The following is a 25254-nucleotide window of genomic DNA, read 5'->3' as shown; positions in this document are numbered from 1 at the left end:
CACAACGTATTGATTTTGTATCATTTTAGGTTCCACACAGCAGAACCAAGCCAAACATCTTCTAATGGAGCAATATAGATGTATGAAATAACCTCCTCAAACATGTTTTTCCTCCAACCCATGTTAATCTGAATTATTTATATTCAATGTCTCCATTCTTTCTGGCTCAGTCCCTGTGTCATCTGTTCCATATTTTTATGATTACTTGTCTACCTCACGTACTTTAAAAATTGTTACAACACAGATTAATAATTTCTTTTGAAGCACGCAGCTCACTCACAAACGAGATCAAGGGGGTACATTGTGTGCCCTACCTGGTTACCATCAGAAGAGGAATGACTCTGAGCCCAAGTAACTCATTGCCTTCCCAACTCACAAACAGAAGGCCAGAAAGCTCTGCCAGCTCTGTCTCTGGGCTACAAAAACAGTGGCAGCTCGATGCCTTTCTGTGGCTAACTGTCTGTAGCTCTTTAGTAGCACTCTCCCAGCCACTACTATACACTAATACATCTTGCAACAGGCTAGGACCTCTGCCTCCTTACCCTACTTGTATGTCTCCTACACGCGTAGGAAAGGTCCACCCAGCCCAGCACTCCAACAGGTCCCTAAGCAAGGCAGACTTTCCACAGGCTCTGTGCTCTGGCTAAGTATCACCCACACAGGTGAATCCCACATGTGCTGAAGATTGCAATATTTTGCTTGGGAAATGTGTTTGCTCACATGTGTTTGCAATATCTCCTGAACCGCACAAAGAACATGATGCAGCCATCCACAAGCCTTAAGAGATGACAGCTTGTTCTATAAATGAACATGTACCAGAATTTGATTTAATGTAATGTTTGCTGAAATGGGAGGAAAAAAATTGGAGCAAAGTGGAAGTGTTGATGTGCTTTTTAAGAATGGCAAAAACCTTGGCCTAGTCATCTTTGACACAGCAACATCCGAAATAACACTTCTCAGCTATGGGAAGTCCTTTTATACCAGTAGTAAAGAACCTCCAATTTCCAACACTCTGGTCTACCTAGTGTGACCAGGGAGTTGGCAAGGAAGGAAATAATAAAGTGCATGAAAACTTTCTTTACTTTTTCTCTCAGCTGAGAAGAAGCCCAGTTTTATACAGGTAAGTATTGTTTTACCAGTTTTGTTTATTCTGTTTTTGTAGAAACCAAACTGCTGTTAAGATTTCACCCGCTCCCTCTTCCAAATAGTATAAGGCAGCCAAAGAATGACCCATGGTGGAAGTAGGCTAATCTAGCAATGCATATGCTGTCTTAGCAATGCTATAACTGAACTCAGAAGACTCAGGCAAACAGTATATTTGAGCACAGCAACCTACTTCGGTGGTATCAGATGCAGAACTGGAGCTCTGGTGCCCTGTGCATAGCACAACCAGGGTAAGTACAGATAATAAGTACTTCAACTTCCTCTGCAAAGAAACAGGAAAGGTTTACAATTTCCAAGCTACTAGTATTGTCAAAATACTTGTTTCCCTTTTCATCCTGCCCATTATACACTATGATTGTGAAAAGGTGGCAGAAATGAAAAAAAAAATAAGAAAGAAAGAAATAACATCTCAGTGGTGCAGGTTCACGCTGAACGTGCAGATCAGTGTGGGAACATCAAAGTCGAGGGGACCACAGCAGCTATCATGACCAATCCAACATAATAGCAGGCAACAGATGCTTTACTGTGGCAAACACCACTTTTGCATCCTAGGGATGCTTAGGTGCTTCCTAATAAGCTGTAAAAGGTGCAAGAGGCAAGTGTGGTGTGCCAGAAGGAGAGAAAAGGAGAGCACATAGGCCCATCCGCACTGTGCTGAGTAGTCTATTCATGTTGCTTGTTCAGTCAAGCACATATCAGCAATTTATCACAATGGTGACAGTGATTTTCTCCGTTAGCAGTCTGATCTACTGTTTGAAGTAGCACTTATTGGTCTGCGAAATTGCTTAAAGGCAAAGCAAAGGAAAAGGAGATCACAGACAAGAGGTAGCAATGCCACAAAACTATGGCGAAACCTTAATCATAGGAATGATGCTAGCTCCTGCCTTCACCCTGTTCACTCCGAGGGTAGTCTGAAATGGCTGCAAAGCCTATCTGCATCCAGAAGAGGTGCACAAACTTTAATGCTTGGGAGCCATCTGCTCTACCACATGCCAAAAAAAACAAGTTTGCCCTCAAGTTTTCAAATTTAGATTAAAAAAATGCAAAGAGATCGAGCTGTGATTGCAAGCAGCAATGCGGGAGTGTATCTCTGGGCAATCTTTACCTCAGCAGAGTTTTTCGTGTCACTGGTAGACAATATTTAACTGCATTTCTCTGTCACAATGGACAACAGGACTCACAGGGAGAAGAAGACTTCACTGATGACTGCACACAGCATTACTAATGCGTGGGAAACCCACTGCTCTCAGAAAAGTACTCTCCAACAGTAGCAATACAAAATGCCCCCTCCCTCAAGAGCCAGGCAGGCTACCAGCTGCGAGAGGAAGGGGACACCACCACCGTCCTTCTTATTGCTCCCTGGGAGAAGGGAATATTTTTGGGTGGGAAGATAGAAATGACACTGTCTGCTCTTCCTCTTTCAGCATTTCAAAATAAGACTCTAGATGGTGCTGAGTAGTATGCCTACTTTGCCAATTTTATACTTGCCCACTCTAACTGGCAGATAAATTTCCTGAACTACAGCATTAAAGAATATACATGACACTTACGGAATTTGAGAGTTTACAAAGGGGACATGTATGAAAATGAATAGTTACGTGTATAACTACTTCACCACCTCTAGTATTCATATTCAAAAATCACCATTCAGAGGTAAAACAATGAACATTAGTAGACATCGCATTCTTTTGAATAGGAGGACAATAAAATAAAGTAATAAAATGATCATCACCTTCAGATGTTGCTGACGCTACAAAGAAAATAGTTCACCTTGAAAGACCACAAAATCTTTTTCAAGACTTCATCACAGTTAATTTGGCACCAGAACTTCCCACATATAGGTAAGAACATATTTTCCCCCAATGTCTAGACTATCTTAACATCAGAAATTGCAAAGACGCCCTCACACAGCACTGTACAACCTTCTGCTTTTAAATAAGACAGGTAACTCATCAGCATGGAAGACATCTCAAAAACTATGGGTAGGGTTGGGGTCTGAGGCCTATTTGCATCAATTAACATCACAATTGTCAAAGACCCTCCAGCTGGAAGTAGAAAAGCCATGTCCTGAGCTGGATGCCATGCAGATGTAAAACACAGCATCACACCTAACCCTAGCTGGCTAACCAGTCTGGGTGCAGCCACCCACCAGTACTGATGTGACTATGCTATTTACTTGTTCAGATGAACACCTGCCAAGCAAAAAGCACTGCACTACATAAACATGCTCAGAGCTAGCTCAGGGACATCTGGCTTGGGGCTGGTCACAAAGAGCAGGTATGGCCTTCGTGGGGTGCTGAAAGAGGGAAACAAACAACAAACCCATTGCTGAGGTTTGTAGGAAAAAATGGGAAAGGTGGACTCTACCATCGCTTCTCATTCCCATTTTTAACGCAAGAACATCCTTGCTTCTAAATTCTGTGATGCTTTATGTCTCCTGAAGCCACACATGCCAAAGTAAACAGCCACTTCAACCTCTTGCGGGCACCACTCAGAGCCTGAAGCTGTTGTAAGGGAAATGCCTGCTTATGCCTTACAGAAGCCGTATAATATATTGCAATCACTGTGCCAAGCGATACAAACTAGGGAATTTAAAAGTTACATTTGGCAACCTGCCCTTACTGTGCTCTAATTATTTCTTAATATCCCAATTTAAGGGCAGCATATTGGCCCCAATTTCAAATTCTCTGGCATTTCTAAGTTTGTGTCACAGAATTAATGTTAAACAATTTTCATATTCGTTATTGAAAACTGCTGATTGTGTATTGTCTGACAAAGCAGAATGCCTCCATTAGAATAACAATTTACTGTAAATAGGGTAGTATTAAGGCTAACTATTCTGGGTATTAAAAATGCATGGAAAAAATCCGTTGAAAGAAAGTGTTATGTGAGCTGTCATAATTTGTCAGTTTAATATCTTTATCTTTGTCATTTGCATTTCTTTTTAAAATGCCAAGAGCAATTAAACCTTATGCCACCAGCAGAAGCTGCCAAATTTCACTTGAAATTAAAACAGAATAATGTGTCATGTTAGTTATTTTAATAATATTAAACAACAAAAACAGAAACAGAAAAGAGAAGAAAAAGGAGACATATAATAACTGCTACAAACAAAGAAGCTAAAACATATAGACTGCTTTTGCGAACATCCCACACACATGAACTCCATAGGCTTCAACATTAACAAACCATTTCCCTTGGCAGTGAGGCCATAGCAAAGCCTATGGTCTAAATGTCAATAAGCAGCTCCCAGCAACACGCATCTTCTACTCGTTTGAGATCACCATATTTTCAGTTCATCTTTCCACATGGTTTCCACTCAAGCCTCCATAATGAAATATTCCTTGCTTTTTGGACCAACGTGAGTCCCAGTGAGAAAGACAGAAGGGACTTGTGAGTCAGCACAAGCTGGAGCTAGGACGAATCAATCACAACTTTGTTTCCTGTGGAAATAACAGCTGCTGTCACATTTCTGTTTGAATCACATTGTGCAAGGCTTCTCCTAGCAATGGTCAAGCCATGGATGAAAAAAGATTTGTTTCTGGGATTGTCTCCCACTGTGTCCACCTCTCTGTAGAGATGTAGGATTGTTTTTGTCATTGCTAAATACGCTGTTCCTATTCAGAAATACCTTGAAAGGGATTTTAGCATACAATAAGTTCTGAAATATGAGAACACAGTAATTTTTTATTGTTTTGCTACAGGAACAGTCATGCTGAGCAAACTACAATTAAGCAAATATTCGGCCCTGGCCAGTTTAATTTCTCCCGGGTCTTTTGCTTTATTTGAAAATTGGATGTGATCGGGAACCTAATTCTACACTCAGGTCTGTTGTTTGAGCCATATGTTCCCAGCAACTCAGATACCCCATTGCTGACAAGTCCACATTAAATTACTTTTCTCTGAGGGGGAAGTAGCTAAAGATAAACCTCATCCCTACTTCTGTTACCTGCAAGAAGTCCTAACACCTGTACCACTGATCACACAGGATCGTTGGAGAGGATGCTTTTGTATCAGTATCACTACAAACCAGAATAGCTTCTGCCTCCTAGTATCTGCAGAAAAATTGGTAGTTTTATTCAAATCAATATAGGAAATTATTTATTCTGGCATCTCCAAAAGCAAATGGAACATCCTTTTTAGTGCTAAGCTGTCCCCACAGCCAAACACATGTCTCCTTGGGTGTGGGGTAACAAATCCAGGTGACCCATCTCCTTCAACAACCTGCCTCTCCAAAAGGCTTCAGTGGGGGCTGCTTGCATTTGCCCTGGGATGCCCCCATACCTATCCAGTGGCTGCTGAGTCCCACTTGTGAAAGGGAGTGATTAGAGAGCAACTTAGATGCTTTACTCAGGATTTACTTCAATCTGCCAGGAGAAGGTCGCTAGGTATTCTTACAGTCCTAAGCTACTTATATTTTCCAGTTATACTTTAGGAAGAAGTCTCATAAATGTTTTATGTGAAAATATATTAAAAAAAATTTGTTTAATAGCGAAACAGAGAAAGAAAAAAAAAAAAGAAGACTTTTTGGTAAAATTCCATCCAGTCTACTTTTAGAGCCCAAAGCAATACCCCTGCACGTCACCCCATAATTAAGCATCAAATTTCCTAAAAGGCTCACAGTTAGAGACAATGAACGATGATTAAACAGCAGCAGACTAAATCCTTATTATCAGCCACCTGCTCTTTGGTCATATAATCTTGCATTCCTCCCAGCAGATCACTTCAAGCCCCCTCAGTCCGGGGTGTTTGAAGCTCCTGGAGTGCAGGCTGCTTTTCTTGGAGCAATTTGCACCAGTGCCTCTCTTAACACCACTTTTCCTCTTCTGGACTGCTCCCTCATGCTGTCAAAATGCTTACCTCCTGGAACTATGGTATGGCCCTTCCTAGAAGTGTATGGGGAAGCAATACTTGTCAATTTTGGATTTCAACTTCTGTACACAACATTTGCTTCTTCACCACAGGAGACAGGGATGATTCAGAGTGCAGAACAGGGGTCTGAGGGCAGTTTGCCAGAAAAGACACAACCAACAAATCACAAATACAGGGCAAAAACTCAGCAACTGATGGTCTGATGCTTGCTGGCTTTACCAGAAAACAGAATCAGAAATTAAGAAAATAAAATCTGTATTATACCACCTCTCCAAACCAGGCAGAGTTCATGGTGCTTCTTTATAAGAAGTACTGTAGCAACTGGAAAAGCTGCTTAAAATATCATAAGTGTGTGCCAGCACAATGCAACCACAGCATTTCTAGCTAGAGAGTCATTTGAAGTAAGGTGGGTGAACTGTCACTGCATTAGAAGATGTACCATCATTTTAATCCTACATTGTATTTGCTTACTTCTAGTGCAAGCTCCTGTAGAGCTATTCCAGGGTACATGTTTACAGATTCAAAAATAATATTGGAAGCAGCAGCATCACAAGGAAGTTTAATTTTTGCAGAAATGTTTTCCAAGATCATGGCTTTATAAACATGCTGTTCTAGCTTCTGGGTAAAGGGGCATAAGCTATGAATATTATACCAGAATTACAAGAAGAAGAAATCAAACTTTCTAGCAGACAGTGACCTGTGACACACTATAGCATCTGCTTCAACTGAGGTTATGAGTGCAAATAGGAGACAAATAAAGATGCACAATGTATAATATATAATAAATCTATAAAATATATCATATGAACCCAGCAAAAGTCAGCATGGCATTATTGATAACCACAGTTTGCAAGGACAATGAGTGGAGGTATACATAAAATGGGATGGGAGAAAGGAGATGCTGTTGTCCTTTCCAAAAGCATCTTCACACTTTTGGGGAAACATGGGCAAAGTACCACCAAAGATCAAAAGAGAAGCTGCCAGCAGGACATTACTGATTTTGCTTTGGAGACTGGAGTTTGGAGTTGTCTTTGCGTCTCAAGCGCTGAAAAACCTGCAGTTACCCTGCTACTGTCTCCATCACAAGTGGTTTTGTTTTGACAGGTTCCCACATTGATAGGGACAATTCAGCCAAGCTTAAGCCTTAGATGGCCAAAGAATTTTAGAGCCCTTTATGGGCAACAAGTGAACCTTGCACCACACTGTAAGATTGTTATCTAGCCTAATTCTGCACACAGGTCAGCTGGGCCACATTCAAGGTTTTTGAACATAGTGAGTTGACAAGAAAACCAGGACCATAATCTGAAGCCCACCTCCCAGCTTTTTTCTTTAAAGACAAAAAAAATGAACGTTTTTTTCTCCCTTACATTTTAAAAAGATGCACCTTGTTTGTCTAAAGTTCAGATAAGAGACTAGAGAGTATCTGTAAGAAAAAAATCCTTAACTAGCATACAATCCCAGCACTCTTATGTTTAAAGGACGTTAAATAAGTCCTGTTGACTTACTGAAAGAGAAAAATTAATAGATTACTTTAAAAGCAAGGGAATTACAGTCAGCCAACAGCTTCCTGTGTCTCCTAACCTTCCTGTCACACATGATATCATGCACAAGGAGGTTAATTTGACACTTACTATTCACCCTGTCCCACAACATTTCAGGCCTCAAACTAAAAATTCTTGTTCCAATGGAAAGCTCCAAGTTTCACTGCTGGCCAGATACAGAGTTTGATGTGCAATTGGATAGCCCTCAGAGATAGAAAATTCAATACACAAGACCTCCAGTCCCTTTAAAAGAGATTATTTACTGGAAGGCATAGCCTGCAGCCACAGCCATAGAGCCTACATAATTCAGGGTAACAATTAACCGCAGCTAGCTCATTACTGCTAAAATAACATTTCAAGTGCAAAAAAGTCATATGAATCCCCAAGAAACATGAAATAAAGCCTTCCAGGTTTTGGCTTTTTTTTTTTTTTTTCGATACTAATACAGTGAGCACACTCACCCTGATAAGAACCCCCCCAGCTTTTGGCACCTAACATCGGCACAGTTCTTGGGTATGAATGAGTGTGTAAGGCTTCTCCGCTTGGAGGTGAGACGTCTACCTGGGCAGCACATGGCTGACTACAACCACTGGGGGAAGGAATGATGCTGATCTCACTCCTCCGTACAGGAAATCCCCCCACAAAAAACACCACTTGAGAGCACGTCTGTTTCCGCAGCTTCTCTCTTCCTGCTACCACAAGTTTCTTGCTACTTTTTTATTCACTTTCTTTCCCATGAGTTATTTCCAGCCCTTCCCTGTTTTTTTAAAGCCAGTTTTATTACGTCGTTGCTCTTGTCAGGCTTGATGTGTCTGGACCAAAGCAGACGCGTGCAGCAAAGCTGGAGCCCAGGACCTGCCAGTGGAGGCAGGCAGGGGGCTGCTGGCTGCCCTCCCTTGCCCATAGCAGCAGGCAGCCTTGTGGCTGAGTACCTACAGCCATCCCATCAGAAACAGCTGATGCCAAAACAGGCAAAAAAATACAGCTAGAATTGTCCTGATGTGCCATACACAGATGGATGAATATTTTATTGTTATTCCAGGAAAGACTTTTAAAAGAACACATGAGACAATGATTATGTGGAACTGTCTCAGTTTAAAGATTAAAAATACAAGCAGTCTAGCATTTAAAAGAAAGGATTTTTTTAATGAAAACATTATGTCTTAAAACGATGGAATAGCATGGACCAAAGCAACTAAAGGGTGCATTCAGGTTAGCGACACTGATCTTTTTAAACAACGGTTTTGGCCAGAAAATTATTTTAATAATGGCACAGAAGATGACTGATGAATTACAGAGATATTTCTGTTATGCAGAGCAGAAGATGGAGTTTTGCCCAACAGTTATCCATGGTCTGGCTTTGAAAGTCTCTTTGGCAGCATGATGAATTTAATAACAAAGGCCTGATTCATTGACACTGATAACCAAATTGTTATTTCTAACACTCGGTGACTGAAACTCGCAGCTGTGCTAATATTCACCAGTTCTGGGTTGCCAGAAATAGCATCTCTTTAGGAAGAATTCAGGCAGGTATCCAGTTTGTATAGATTAGCATGTTTACATTTCAATGGGCAAACTGCTATCGAACAAACTAATTAGGCAGTTAGTTTTATGGTCGCAAATATTCTACTCCTTTCTGTTTTACCTTGTAAGTGCCCAGATTACACTCTGTGGATTTTCAAAGGTCTCATATCACTGTAGAGCCAGAGTGCACGAGCCAGATCTACAGAGGTATTCAACTGCACAGTGCCCACATTGGCACTCAACTCCATTTGATTGCAATTATGGATCAAGAACCCTAAAAATACCTCTGTACACCCAGTCATGTTCGCCCAGCTCCCTGGAGACTTATTCAAAATGAATGTAATCCCTACACTGCTCAAAGCTTGGAAATTGATGGACTTTTGGAAAAGCTGCCTGGAGAAGGGAGCATACTCATACCACAAGTGGGACTGAAGCTCACTAGGGGTTCATCCAGGCTGACCTCAGGCAGCAAAAAGCTCACTGGTAACCACAGTGGAAGCTGGAGCATGGCTTGACCCTCTGCTGTGACATCTTCACTAAGGCTTAATTCCATCTCTTGTTAAATTGGTTTGGTTTTGCTTTTTAAAGCCAGTTTTTAATTGTCCTTCCAAAAGGATTATTTTAACTAATTTCAACTCCATGCATATTGTTTCCTAAACTGATTAACAATCCCTGTTTCTGCAGGAAAAAAAATATCTGGAGTTATTCAGCAAACTGCTGTTATAAGAGGCTTTGAAAGTAGTTAGTAAGTTGTGCAGAGAGCTAAGCCTTACTTATTTTGACTTCTAAATTTTGCAGATAGCAACCAAACTTCCCAAGGCAAAAAAATATATACACACACACAAAGGAAAATCTGTTTCTATGGTTTTCGGATACTAGCTTCCCTCTTCACCCCCTAAAACTGGCCTTTAAAATTAATGTGACTCATTCCAGAACATAGCCTTATAGCTGGATTAAAGTGATAGCTCTGTCAAGACTTCAATAGTATTAGTTGTTGATGCTGGGATGTTTAAAAACCTGGAGGAATTAGCAGCTCTGCCTGCCAAAGTATCTCTTGCCCACAGGCATTCTGTGCTGGAGAACAAGTATCCTTCGCCTCCAACCAGAAAATTCTGCCTTGTCATGGGATATTAAATACACGTCATTATCATTTACTATGTTTAGGCTTCTTAAAAACTGGCCAAAGCACCAAGTGCAAAGAGAATTCCCAATCTTATTTATCTCACAAAGATGACCGCTCTACTAGGACCATGCCAGTTTTTAAGTTCAAATTTTAAGTTCAAATGTACTGGCAATGTAATTTTCTGTAGTGCCAACGTTTGAATTTTTTCACTTGAGATGAGATTGACCCGGACAGTTTAGCAGATATAAGCAAGATTTTTGCTATTATTATTACTAAAATAAAACAGCCACCTACAAAACCCCACAGAAATATAGTATCACCTCTGAAATTCACTGTAGAATAATTTTGCACACAGTGTAGAGGTGATGGTCACTTTTAAAGTCAACATTGGACAAATCTGATGATTTGAGCAAGTTTCAAAGGGCATCGGATCCACTGCAGATTCTATGTCCTAGTATGTATGTACTGCTAACAATAAATCAGAGAGAAAAATGGCATGTTCAAGTTTTACAGCAGCCAAATCAACATGCAAAATATTGATCCCAAAGAGCTGTATTTTTGCTCTGCTTAGTGCTACAAGGTAATGTAAAAGGAAATGCAATTATAGCATTTAATCACAGATGCAACATTGGTATTGTGTGCGCCTCCTTAGAAACCATGAAGTGCATTATTTGGTATGAAAATGCATGATCTAAAGTTGGAACATCAAAGAAAACAATAAAAAGTGTAAATATATTCAGTATTTTATGTACTGAATATAAAAAAGAGCAAGGCACTATACTGAGAAAATAGAAACAGCTTAAAATGAGACATACGAGAAACATGTTTTATCTACTTTTTGTGAGCTTTATTTGTTACCTCTCCACACTTATTGCAATCTAGGCAAAATATTTTGCTACTGAAGTATATGTATTTTCCCTTCCTGCTACATTTCCTGCATACAGCTTCCGAAACAACACTAAAAACCTTAAAAAGGCAGATCCTACATTACAGATTAGGTTCACATTTCCTGGAAACATAGACTTAAACCAGAAAAAAACAGACAGTTAAAGGGTTAACAACTTAAGTGTGTCACATTTTACACATATAAATTTGCTTTAATAAAGGACATTAAAAAGAAAGAAGCCACAAGGGCTAAAGAAACATCTCCAGCAGCAAGTGAGACAGGATACAAAAAAACCCCGTAGCTCCACTAAGAATGAAGATCTGTTTTATTTCACTTACCAGCATTATCCATTTTCCCCTTGGTACTCAAAAAAGCAGAGCTCCCCAGAAAAGCAGTCGGTACAGTCTCAGTCTCGCTCTCGCTAATGAAGCTGGCTGCCCTTCTCCTGGTTATTAGACCTTGCTGGCAGTCAGAGCATACTTCATGCACTGACTGCAGTAGACATCACCAGGAAATTTATATCTCCAAGGATGACAAACAGCCATTAGCTCCATTATAGGCTGATTAAGATTGTGCGAGCCTATCAAGTAGATACTTAAATCCCCCAGGGCTTTACCTCTTCAGGGAGAAAACAAAAGAACTCCAAGCTTACAATACTGAATATACGTTTCTAGAAAGTAAAAGTAACACTAATGAGGAAAGATTTAATGAGTAGGAAGGCAAAACTTTAAATAAAAAAGGGATATATTACAGAGCAAAGGGCTGTGATTTATCAGTGACGCAACAGCAAAAGTTTTAAGGAGAAAAAAAAGGGGGAGGAATCTATGGCTGAGAAAGTGTTAGGTTAGGCTACAATCTGCAACCATTAGCTTTGGCTGCGCTTTAAATCCTACAAGTTCTGCAGCTAATGTTCCCTATGGTTTGTGAGAAACGCAGTAGATGTGCTTATCTGCAAATGTATGTCAGTTTATTAATTGCCTGGAGACATTCATTATTATACTGCTCATAACTGAATATAAGGAAAGGGTGAAAAGTAACTATAGGGCTTTACTTCTCCTAAAGTGAAGTAAAAAGACACTGGTTGCTGGAGGCATTAGACTTAAAATCTGAATGGTGTATGCTGAGACAAACAGGTATCACTTCTAGATTTTTCGTACCACCTGAGTCTCTGATGTGCAGGTTCCCCCCCCCCAGAAGTAACCGACCATACAAAACCACTATAGACTCCTGAACGTTTCTCTTCGCTAAACTTACAGACATTCCTTCTTATAAATGACAAAATATCTTATTTTCAAATAGAAGAATATGACCCCTGGCTGCAGAAGGTGAAAGGCAGCAGTACATGGAGGATAACAGGAAATTTGGGTTCCATCCCACATTTTGGCACTAATTTGCTGTGTAACCCTAAACATGGCATTTTGTGCCACAGCATTTGCCCAGTGGTAAAAGGAAGACCGTTATATACGTTGCTTTTGGTGAAGAAGAACGTCACAAAGAATTGACACTACATAAATGCCACACAGTATCTTCTCAATATTTTTCCCTTTTATAAAAAATAATTCCCCCAGCTACTCCAATCCTCTTTACTGCAATGGGAAAGAAATACATATTTTTGAGTCTGTATTATTTTGACGTGACACCCCCTCAGCCTCACAGCATCACATGAGCAACAAAATACATTTTCCATTCATCATCCCTTCACTGCCCCTTTGATCTTATTTGTCCTTTCAAAATGTTAAATAAAAATACAGTTGCAGCACTGACTATTTAGACTGATTAAGAAGTGGAGAGAAGCAATGGCTGAGAGCTAAAGTCATCAGCAAGAATGGAGAGTATCTAGGGCATACTGGATATGTTCTGTATTTCCAGAAAGGAATCACTTCGAGGGCTAAGAAGAGACTAAAGATTAGAAATCTGTCACACTTCATATTAAGCTTCTATTTATAAGTGGCTTATAAAAAGCTTACATAAAATAGAAGTTTTCATAAGCACGTTGCATTAGTACGTCACAGATAGCTACAACTACACCAATTCTAAGGGTTAAAAATGCTCAATAAGGAGCTTATTCATCTGCTATATTCTGTACCGGTTAATGACAGTTGATTAATGTGTCAATTTAGCTAATTGGTTAATGTGCATCTGAGGAAATCTAGTTGCATAGGAGCACTATCCTGGAGGCCATGAGATGGCCACCTGATAGACGCCAGCAGTGTTCTCTGACTCGGCTGTGGGAGGTAGCTGCCTGGAGAGTGTTGAGTTCCTGAAGAAGAGAAAGGGATGACTCTTGGTGGTTCTTCAAAGCCCCACAGGCCCTGAAGAGAGCTGATAAGAAGAAGAGTGGAGAATTGTGCCTTTGTGCCAAGATGCTATTGCTTCACTATGGAGCCAACCAAGGGCTGCCTGTGTAAAAGACAGAGATTCCCTGTTTTGGAGATGGTGCTCTGCAAAGCTGCAAACCTACAGGCATCTGACTGAGCCCAAACAACACTGATGGATGGTGACAAAACCACTGCAGGGCAGAAGGAGACTTGCATGTATTAAATCCCAGCAAGTAAGCAAATCTCTTGTGTTGATTAAAGCTAAGAGAGATTGGTTTTGATTTCAGTCTGCTTGCTTCAAGTTTCACGTGGGCAACCACTGGGCATGGTGCAGCTATAGGAAAACAGTACAGACCCTTGTGGCAGGGTTACAGGTGGGCAACAGGCAATGCCAAAGAGCCCAAGAGAAGATGCGAAATTGCACCTACTTAGACCTCAGGGTAACAAAGAGCTCCAGATGGTGACCATTTCTATGAGGCAGGTAGGTCTCAGTGTATATACTGTGGCTGAACGCCATCTGTGGAGCAGATGGGCTTCACGGTCTCCTTCAGGGGGCTGGTCCTCCAACCAAGTAGATAAGAAGACTTATGGGAGCATACCACAATACACATCCTGCCCGCATGCACAAGTTTCCTTTCAAAGAAGCTCTGGAAGACGGTAACGTGTTTCCAGGTCCCATTCTGACATGCAATTCCAACACAGTCACAGCCTCCAGTCAGGTGACAATCAGGACTGTAAGGCATTAACTAGAGTATGGAAAGTACAAATTACAGCAGCCTGATAAGCACTGAGTGTGGGTGCTTCATCAAGGCTGTGTGACAGGTAGCCATTTATGACTCTTGAAAGTTAACTCTAAATTGAAAATTAATATGATAAATGACCTAAATCTCTTCCATTTGAACAGACAATATCTCATCAGCATCCTTCCAGAAAAAGAAAACTTTACAAAATAAATGACTTCTTATTTCTTGTAGGTAATTAGACTATTGCATGGTAATCAACATACGCGTATGATCAGGTGCCTTTATTACAGGATTAAAGCGATGACTGCATGTGGGCAAGAAGAACGATACAGATATTAAGTGGAGTTGAACAGTTGGCTGCATTTGTTATTTAAAAGTCAAATATATGTACATACCAGGCATAAACTCATTTAATTTGTGAGGACAGAGCGACCCCATCATAATCCATAGCTGCCTGACACCAAAATACCTCAGTCTGTATAAGTGCAATTTTGAGTAAGGATTGAGAAGATCAGGTTTGCACAGGTCCAAAGCTCTGAGTTCGTTCCCTTTCACAAAGTCTTATACTTCATCAACCTGTATCTCAGTTTTCTTCAGCTGTAAGGTGGTCTTGGCTCACAGTTCATTTTGGTCATCGGCACTTAAGACCTGGATACAATTCCCTGCTCAGCTACAGGCTTCCTGAACGGCTTTGTGCAAGTTCCTCCAAAATTTGACCTCCTACAGAAACAGCTTGTACCAGGCTCACTCCCCACACCTCAGCTGTATCAGGATAAACACGCTGACAGGACAGTGGTTGTGGTACAGTGTTAAAAGCCAATAAAGCAGCTAACTCAGACAATCACTGCCACATCCTAGAGGAGGAAGCATTATGGGGTACATTAGAAGCACTGCTAATGACACAGAACTCTAATGATCCCGTTCTTCAATGTACCCGATGTACACAGCCTGCTGCAGTAATGACATTTCACTCCCAGGAAAATCGATGAGGATTCACAGAGACACAGCAATCTGATCAGGTAAGAAGCAAATAGAGAAAGCAGGGTAAACAGAGACCTCAACATCCAGTCATCAAAACCAGCTTGAGTTGACAAACCTGCAGATCAATGTACAGCTTCAGCTATGGTGTTTCCAATCATGACAGACATGCCTAAGAACACATTTAGAAAATGTGAAATCTGGCTTGGCTCAGTGCAGATTTGTCACTGCAAAGATCTGACTCCATAAGATGCCATTTTGGGCAAAATGTTTCGTTTTCCTTTCACTGTGTCTGTTTCTTCCCACACATAAACCATCACGCAGGTGTCTCTGGGATAAGCTGTGCTTGTTTTTAGATGCTGTGGGTTTGTATAATCAACGCAAATACTCTAAATATACAGCTTCATGCAATTCTTCTAAGTATCCACCAAGTTCCAGGGCAAAGGCTGTGCAGAGTACAAGGGATCTATGGCCCTCAAAAGATGTTACTTTCTACGAAATACACATTCCTCCAGCAGTGGTGCGGTTGCTTCACAGGGAGGGAGGGAAGGATTCTTTGAAGGCACTGGCATGGCAGCAAAAGATCTAAGCTATGCTACAGACAAATGCTAATTTTTCAGTCAGTGAAGATCGCCACTTACTGCAAACAGATGCCTTATAGAATGCACCAAAATACTTGATTAGTAACATTTCCGTAAATGTAAAGTTCTTAGATGCATATTCTTTACACTTCAGGTGTATGAAAACCGTCTCTCCTCTGGCACATTCTTGAGAACTACTAGGCAGAAGGGAAAGCTTCTTGAGGAAGTCCTGAACCATAAGGATGGAATTAGGTTTCCCTGGGTTAGGGCTGAGAGTCTGGCATACGGCAGGACTGACTTCTAGCAGAAGCCTTCCTTAAGCCTCAGCAACGATTCCTAACACCACCAGAACAAAGCTATGTCAAACTCCTTTTCCCTACCTCACAGAGGTAGAAGAGTTTGAGAGCAGGACAGTAAGAAGGATGTTCTTTGCCTGGAAAGAAGCTATGGTTCAACACAGAAATATAGTTAATATCTCTCTATAAGTGGAGGATGCTTTATTTTGCTGAGCAAACAACAGGAGCCTTTTGTTCCCTGGGAAGACTTTATCCTTGAACAGCCCAGCCAGATGCAAAGGTTCTGACTCTTGCCAAAAGCTGCAAGGGAAGACAACACCACCAAAGTCAACTGATTTAAACTGATAGAAAACAAGAAGAGAGTGGGATCCAGACAGTAATGTGTGGTTGCTGTAGGTGGGGAGTTTCACAGCACAGATGGGTTTTCAGAAAGAGCAGGAAGGCGCTGGGCATATGCTGAGTATTGTGCGGAGAGAGTGGCAGGGATGAGTGGGAGGAGGCATGGAGGCAGCAGGATGAAGGGAAGTAGGGATGTGGAGAGAGGTCAAGAAGGAGGTTTCAGCATACCATGAGGAAAGGTGCTCGGCAGGAGAAAAAAGCAAGGACAAGAAACACCTCTAAGTGCTCTATTATCTAAGTAAATTCTAACTTGTTTGTGAATCCTTGCTTTCAGTAAACACATATCTAGACAGAGGTATGAGACTTGTTTGATGTCAATCTTCCATAGAGAACAGCTATTTGTAATGAACAGGACACTTGAAACATCTGGAAAAACGAATACTTGTTTTTCTTCTTTAGTTTTCCCACTGTTCCCACTATGGAGCCAGTCAGCTTTGCACAAGCCTAATTGCCTACATAGACCTGGAAATCTTGGACTTGGATATGCTTGAATGATTTATGCCGTGCCCTGATATCACCAAAAGTAAATATACATGAAATATCTGCTGGTGCCACCACGAGCACATCTGCACAGCTGGCAATGGGAGCCTCAGAAACAAGACATCTAATGGCTTCAAGCATTTTTACTACTGTTTAAACCACATCAGAATTATTGGCTGCCTTCAGAGTCCAGTTAAATCTACTCAGAGTCAGGTCTAATTGACATGCTGCTTAAAATGTCACAAGTCTCAGACTCATCTGTGCTCTCCTCTTTCTTTGACAGTTTGTACTGCTGCTCCTTCTTCCCTCATCTCTCACTGGCACACATGCACACATAAACTGGGCTGCAGTGAGTCCTCCTTTTTCTTCTCTGATTTGAAGGTAAACTCTCAGTTCCTGTCATGTACCAGACTCATGTGGGGCTGAAAGAGCAAGAAGGGGTATGGATCCAAAACTGCCATACATCTTCCAATGAACCACAATGTATGTGTCCTCAGAAACAAAACGTGCCCTTCTGTTTGCTTTTTGCAGTCTCCCAAAATAGGAAATTACTTGAAAAAGCAAATGACTACTAAAGGGATTAAGGATATGATCTGGGAAACTGCAGAAGAGATATTTCCCTCTCTGTCATAGAAAATTACTTAAGTGTTTTTCTGGGAGAAAGGCTACCAGACCTGCACAGCCATTTACAATCCCTGGCACAAGTATTCATGCATTAACGTAACATATTGCTCACACAAGTTAATTCTGTCAAGTAAACTGAAATAACCTCTCTCCTTTTCTTCTTAAATATCACAAACAAGTGCATTGAAATGAGTTACTATTCCTATGGAAACAGAGATGAGCTCTAACTGAAACCTTACCTCAGAGCATGGCCTTTGCTATCCAGAGTGTTAGGCTAAATCAGGCAGAGGGAACAGGGCAAATCAGGGCAAAATAAGACTATTGAGTGTAATTGTAAGGTAGCAGGCTGGTATAATCCTCAGCATTATCTGATAATAAGAAGGAATGGAAAATTTGTATCCATATATACATTGTGAAAATAAGTCCCAGACTTTAACCCCATTTTACAGGCTGCAGGTTTCCCACACCTGGGCTAGACAAAGCCTGTTTATAAAATGTTCTGGCTTGCAAAATCTGTAAACATCTTTGAATGTTGAGGAACCATCACGATATTTGTCTAGATGCAGTATTTGGAAAAAAAATTCTATAAAGAGGCAAAACTGAAGCTCTTGATGCAAGGACAGCCAGTTATGGATCTCTGGCTCTGTCTCGGTCATACTGTTGCTAGCGCAGCAACACCAGTGTTCGACTTGAGGACTTGTTTGACATATGAGCAAAAATGCTTCAGCCTTCTATTGCAACACATTTTGAGTCATAAGGGACAAAGCACCAAGTACAACAAAAGGCTTTGTAGTCCAGCAGAGAAAGTTACAGTGAGGAATACTGGTTGAAAACTGAGAACAGAAAGTTTCAAACAAGAACAAGTATCTATTGCAACAGCAAGTATGATTAAGCTACCCAGGCTATCAGTGGGTTTTCTGTCTCTGGAGGTCATCACATCAGGACTGGATGTCTTTCTGGATGAGAACAATCAAACATAAGTTACTGAGCTCAACAAAAGGGTAAATGAGAGTAAATTAAGAGCTTGTATCACACAAGTCAGACCTAATAACCCTCTGGCATTAGTGCTATGAATCTTCGTAAAAAGGCCAGTCTTCATTATCTTTGTTGAGATGAAATACCACACTTTTATCATGCCTTAATGACTGCATATAATAGATTTACAAAACATTTTACCCTGCTCCTTATCTCTATCTTTTTCTTACCTTCTGCCCACCATTTCTCCTCTTGTGGGTTCTGAAGATTTCTCTCTTGTAATCTAATATTCAGTAAAAAGAGAGGGAGTTTAACCTTACTGAGAGGTACAAAAGATTTTCTGTTTTGCCTTAAAATTTGCTAACAGATAATTTAGTGAAGGAAAACCAAGAAAAGAAAATACATCCTGGCCTGAGGATCTGAGATGACATCCCACTCACAGTGAAGCCAACAGCAAAACTTCCACTTCAGCAGGGCCAGGATTTCATCTCTGGACATAAAACATTTGGTCAGGCCTATGTTAAGGACAGAGGAAATACTGGGCACATCAGATTTTTTTCAGTAATACAAGTGAAAATACATGAAGAAAGATTTAAGCAACAGGTTAGAAGTAACATTTAGGCAAGTGAGAACTAGATAATTATCACTTCAATGTTCAATGCTACCCACAGGAAAATGATCATATAAATACTGAAAAAATCTTTCAAAACCTGAAGACTAATGAACAACTGCTACTGTGAAGTCATACACTGTATATTATCACAGAATCACAGAATGGTTTGGGTTGGAAGGGACTTAAAGTATCATCTTGTTCCATGGGCAGGGACACCTTCCACTAAACCAGGCTGCTCAAGACCCCATCCAACCTGGCCTTGAACAATATCAGGGACTGGGCATCCACAGCTTCTCTAGGCAGCCTGTGACAGTGTCTCACCAACCTAATCATAAATAATTTCTTCCTTATATCTACCCTCTTTCAGCCTAAAGCCATTACCCCTTGTTCTATCACTGCATGCCCTTGTAAAATGTCCCTCTCCAGCTTTCTTGTGGGCCCCCTTTAAATACTAGAAGTTTGCTATAAGGTGTCCCCAGAGCCTTCTCTCCAGGCTGAACAATCCCAGCTCTCTCAGCCTGACTTCACAGGAGAAGTGCTTCAGCCCTTTGATCATCTTCGTGGCCCTCTGCTGGATTCATTCTACCAGATCCATGTCCTTCTTATGTTGGGGATCCCAGAGCTGAACACAGTACTACAAGTGGAGTCTCACAATAAGTAGAGTAGAGGGGGGATTCTTTTGATGTAGCTCAGGGTATGATTTGCTTTCTGGGCTGCAAGTGCACATTGCTGAGTCATATTGAGCTTCTTATCAACCAACATCCACAAGTCCTTCTCCTCAGGGTTGCTCTCAATCCATTCTCCACCCAGACTGTAATTGTGCCTAAGATTGCCCCAACCCAGATGCAGGACCTTGCACTTGGCCTCGTTGAACTTTATGAGATTCACACAGGCTCACCTCCCAAACCGTGTCAAGGTCCATCTTGATGGATGGTTCCTTTCCTCCTCCGTTAGCCAAACAAACTTGACTAACTTTAGTGGTTAGTGTTTTGTAACTTGAATCATGAGACAGAAATCTGAGCAGACGTAAATTAGAAACAACCAGAGGAGACACTTCACAAGATCCACTACAAAGACGTATAACTTCAGCTTGTTACTTTACTAATCCCTTACCTGTAGGTCCTGCTAGTTATCTCATAGATCTCACTGCTAACCTCTGTCGTTTTTGTACTCCATACTGCACATTAAATAACGTTACCATTAAATAAAGGAGCACTGTTAGGTGCTGCCAGATGTTCTGCAGTATTTGGAAGGGAGAATGGCAGCAGAATCTAGTTGGTTCTCCCAAATGAGTTTAAAAATATCTTTTTGCCTATAAGTATATATGAATTTACTCTCCGTATTACTGTGCTGGGACTACATTCTCACTTAATTGCAACTTCTATTCATCATAAAAGGGATTCACTTTACCTACGTATATTCCACTTTATGGCGTCCATATGAACAACTGGTATCTGTATGAGGTCTGATGGAATTAGGTCTCACCTCTTCAAGCTCAGGGTTACTATTATTTCAGCTCCCGAGTTTCCATGGAATTGCAAAGATTACTTTCCTCCTTCATGGGCAGGAGCTTACGCTGAATGGGCTGTGTAACAGTGAAGCATGCCCAGAACGCCTAAATGGTCAATCTATGTCCTGCCAACACAGACCCCTTAAACAAAACACTCACTTTTTGCCCTATGTCTACTTCACTTGCTGTTTCCTGATTCAAAGTGAGATACGTATGAATGAGAACTTCCTCTGCTTGATCAGCCAGCTCAAGGGATCCAGCTAGACCAGAATCACAGCTCCAGATGCTGCCAGTACAAGGTGCTTCCTACTTGCACCAAGGGATATTTCTTTTTAATGACCAACAGTCAACAGATCGACTTCACTTCTCAAGTGCCTAAAGTGTGGTGAATTGTCTGTTGATGTATGTGTAATTTAACTCTCAGTACATTTGTCAGTCACATGAGTGTCTGTGTTCTTTTTGGCTTCTGCGAAACTCTTGTCCTTAACTGCTTTAAGTTCCTTTTACATGATCACCTTAAGTTGTACAGCTTGGTGATTTTCTAAAACCAGCAACCAAACAGTTGTTCAAACGCATCATTGAAAGGACAGGTATATTTTAATTCTTATAAAATATATACTTGCCCTGAAAGAGGTTAGCCAACAGCACTAGTTATTTTTATTTTCGTTTGATAATGAGTTTGTTTATCAGGACTTACTGCAAAACGTGTGTGTCAAGCACAGAGCCAAACTGGTATCAGCAAACCACATCAGACAAATTGGCAAGCTGGAGATGTGCTATATGCAGGTGTTGGGAAAATATGTATTAGGGAGAGTTTGCTTTTGCTGAATGAAGAGTCAAGATAAATATTTTCCAGCTTAGGTTGCAAATGTATCACTATAGGTTGTATTCTCATTAGACCACAGCCAGCCAGTTATAGCAGAAGAAAAATGAAACCCAAAAGCCATTTCAAATAATAATATTAATAATTCAGCAGCCTGAACTTTTTATTCTGAGTCAAAACTCTACCAGTGTTCCACTCCAGCACAGAGCCAAAAGGTAAACTACTATTAAAGCAACATAAAACCTTCCATTGCTGAGGTGTATTATGATGAACTCAACAACATTATAAATCTGGTTCAAATTGCTTGGATGCTTTGCTCAGAAGCATACATGTCTGAGGAAGAAGGGCAAAAAGACCAGAGAATTTGACTGAGGAGGCAACAATGAAGCCAGGCAAATACTGGAAAAATATCCCAAGAAAAATCTAGGGATCACACACCAGCTGAAAAACACTGAGCTGCAGGCAACAAAATTATGCTTTCCTGTTTGATTTCCTCTGTCTTCAGGGAAACAGAACTTGATGTAAAAACAGACAAAGAAATCAAAGACATTCCTGTTTCTATAATCAATTTCTCCTCCTAAGCAAAACAGCATATAAGATTGAGTAAAAATTCATGGCAAGTTATCACAAGTATTTCTTTTTTTCCTTAGTTATTTCCCAAAATACTCTGTTTATTGTAACATGGCTTTCACCTGGGCATCATTCCCAGGGTGTCATGCAAAGCAGTTTAATCCCTTTTGTGGCAAACAAGTCAGCGCTGCTTTCCTGGGGTGGTAATCAGACATAAAAAGAACTCCAAAAGGACATTTTTACGGCATTGTTCCTTTTCTTTTCCTTTACAATAGCACCCACTTGCAGTTGCAGTGCCTATTTGGTGTGCAATCTAGGATGCTGTAATTAACTTCTGAACATAGGTCTTTATGTTAAAGCATCAACAAAGGTGTAGGAGGGGAAATGATGTATCCTGCTTAGTTTATTTCTAAAAATATCAAAATTTCATCAGGAACATATTGCTTGAATTCACCCAGAGAACACATTTAGAAATGCAGGGAAAGCTGCCCTCTTGAGAGCAGTATGAAAAAGCTCATCAAAGCTTTACAAAAGGCAGTCAGGTATTTTAGAGCTATGTTGCCTTTCTCTTTACATTGCAGGGTGGTGAGAAGTAGAAGCTTCTTTGCTTAAATGAGGAAGAGAATATTATAGAAGTACCTTGACAAAAATATATTTGAAGTATTATTTTACCTGCATTATTAATAGTGTTTGCATTATTAAAATGGAATTAATTTGAAATAGCTAAATATTTCACTGCTAGTATCTTTTTCTTTTGTTACTGCAGTCAGCATGAACAATAGCATAAAAATGGAGAATAAAAGAGGAAACAATATTCACTTTCCATCTTGATTTTCAAGCACAGACATGCTGTCTTTTCTTCCTCTAACTTGCTTCTCAGTTTAGAAGCGTGAGTATATGCATTCTTAACCTTCCAAGCCTTCTGGTCTCTACTGCCCTCTCACACCACAATTTTCAAGTTTTACAACCTCTAAACTCCAAACCCCCAACTTGGTGAAAAGTTGAAACTATATATTTCTATGTGGTAGCCTCAGCATTTCTCCAAGGCGTTTTTTTTCAGACAGCTGTATTTTAAATCCTTACAAAAGCTTAGCATTGGGCATAAATTACTTGACAGCAATTAACCTCTCAAGTGCTTTGGAATTTTACCTGGATTTCAATAATTCTTCTTTTGCATGCGGTAGTTACGTGAAAATCAGACCAAAATAGGAGCATGCCAGTTGACAGAAAGCTGCATTACCTATTTGCTTGAAATTATGAAGACCGTTTTGACTCCCAGACAAAACTTGCCTGGCATGTTAGTAATTGCAAATTTTGTAAAGGTATTCTTTGATCCTAAATTCAAATCGAAACTAAAGTATTGAGTAGAACTAGGCCAAGGACTACCCCCTACAAGATCCTGCTTGACGTGACATTTTAGTCTGAGAGAAAGCTACTGATAAATATTTTTGAGACTAATTTATCACTTCATGGAGATCATATACTGACTATGTTTCCTTAGCTTATGTCTAAAACAGTCCTGTGGAACAGTCTTAAAACCTTTTCAGTATCAAGATACACCAAATCAAGAGACATCTCATTTTTTCCTTCACTAGGAAACTTAGCCCTCCAAAAGCAGAAAATCAAATGGACTTATCACACATTTGCTCTCATTGAATTATTGACTTTGTTGTGTTCTAAGCACTTGTCAGTCATTCAACATAAATCATTGTGGAACCTCCCTGGGATGAATTTTAGTCTAACTGTTATAAAACACTTCTGTTATAAAACACTGCCCTGAGACCAGGACATTGTCAAGCAATAGTGATTTGCAAAACATACTCCCAAAAAGGGTTCATCCAGGAATGTAAGTGCCCTGGACCCATGCAGCAAGCTCAACTCCTCCGGTGTGCAGCAGGGTGTTCTGCTGTAGCTCTGTTAGCACGACCATGGATTGCTCTGAGAAGCGCTACATGAAAACAGTAATGCAGATACAGGTAATTCATTTTCCTGTTGGGTTGGCTTTCGGGGATGAAGGCATAGGAGATGGCACAGTACACTCACTCATCCCCTCTGGCCAATCCATCTTCACCCCCTGCCACGTGACCCCAGCAAAGAGACCTCCAAACAAAGGGTTATGTTCCTATGTCAAAAGGAAGGATCTTCTTTCACATGTGGCATGAACATTCCAGGCCAAGGCAGCTGCTCAGCTGAGTGAGGGCTGTTGAGGACAGAGGAACCATACAAACTAAGCACAGGAATCCGCTAAGGCCCATCAAGTACAGGGCATGAGAACAGCGTAAGTGAAGTTGTTATGATGAGCCCAAATGAAAATCAGCTAAGGAGGTACGTACTCTCAAGCTGCTGCCATGCAGTTTACAAGATGACATGGCAGAGATGAAGTTGATCTAAAAAGAAGATTGCGCTACCCCCACATATTTCAATGAGCCCATATAAATTAAAGAAACAATCCTGTCAATGCCCATCCATGTGAGAAATCAGCTGTGAAGCCCAGTTGTTCTCTGCTCAAGTCCTATAACATCTTAGTAATTTAGGATGTTTAGTGATTTTGTATTAATTTTGCCAAACTTCTTTTGGAAAATGATAGTATTTAAAGAAAACTAAGCAAACTACATCAATTTTTAAACTATAACAGTCCACAAAGAGACTCTCCTACTACAGATTTAATTATCAAATTCCTATTTTATGAAAAAAAAGTCAAGAGCAACAGGCAAGTCTTCTAAGATGCTCAGGTAGAACAGACAGATTCTCTCCTGTACACCTCCCACAGGCTTTTATGTCCAAATAAGAATTAAATCACTTTGGAAGTGTTGCCAACAGTTAACCTAAAAGGAAGCATTCAGATGGTGAGGCCACACCTCAAGTACTGTGTTCAGTTTTGGGCCCCTCACTACAAGACAGGGAGATGCTGGAGCGCATGCAAAGGACAACAAATCTGGTGAAGGGTCTGGAGCACAAGTCTTACGAGGAGTGGTTGAGGGAACTGGGATTGTTTACTCTGGAGAAAAGCAAGCTGAAGGGAGACCTTATCACTCTCTACAACTACCCGAAAGGAGATTGTAGTGAGGTGGATGTTGTTCTCTTCTCCCAAGTAACAACTGATGGGATGAGAGGAAATGGCCTGAAGCTGCACCAGGAAAGGTTTAGTCTGGATATTAGGAAAAATTACTTTACCGTAAGGGTTGTCAAGCATTAGAACAGGCTTCCCAAGGAAGTGGTGGAGTCACTATCGCT

The 25254-nt window shown here is 40.6% G+C and overlaps 1 protein-coding gene across 5 annotated transcripts in view; it reads right to left on the bottom strand.

Moving 5' to 3' along the window:
* PHACTR2 (phosphatase and actin regulator 2) overlaps positions 1–25254 on the bottom strand; it is a 142413-nt gene that overhangs the window by 101255 nt on the left and 15904 nt on the right. The window contains exon 1 of one of the 5 annotated variants that reach the window (XM_054061823.1): positions 11449–11829. The exons of the other annotated variants lie outside the window; for them this stretch is intronic. Coding sequence (XP_053917798.1) covers positions 11449–11461 — 13 coding nt within the window. The 5' untranslated portion in view covers positions 11462–11829. Of the gene's footprint in view, positions 1–11448; positions 11830–25254 lie in introns of those variants that run through there. 5 annotated transcript variants of the gene reach the window in all.

The sequence above is a fragment of the Cuculus canorus genome, chromosome 3 (genome assembly GCF_017976375.1).
Source record: "Cuculus canorus isolate bCucCan1 chromosome 3, bCucCan1.pri, whole genome shotgun sequence".
Lineage (NCBI taxonomy): Eukaryota > Metazoa > Chordata > Aves > Cuculiformes > Cuculidae > Cuculus > Cuculus canorus.
This window is presented reverse-complemented; position numbering and strand designations above follow the sequence as displayed.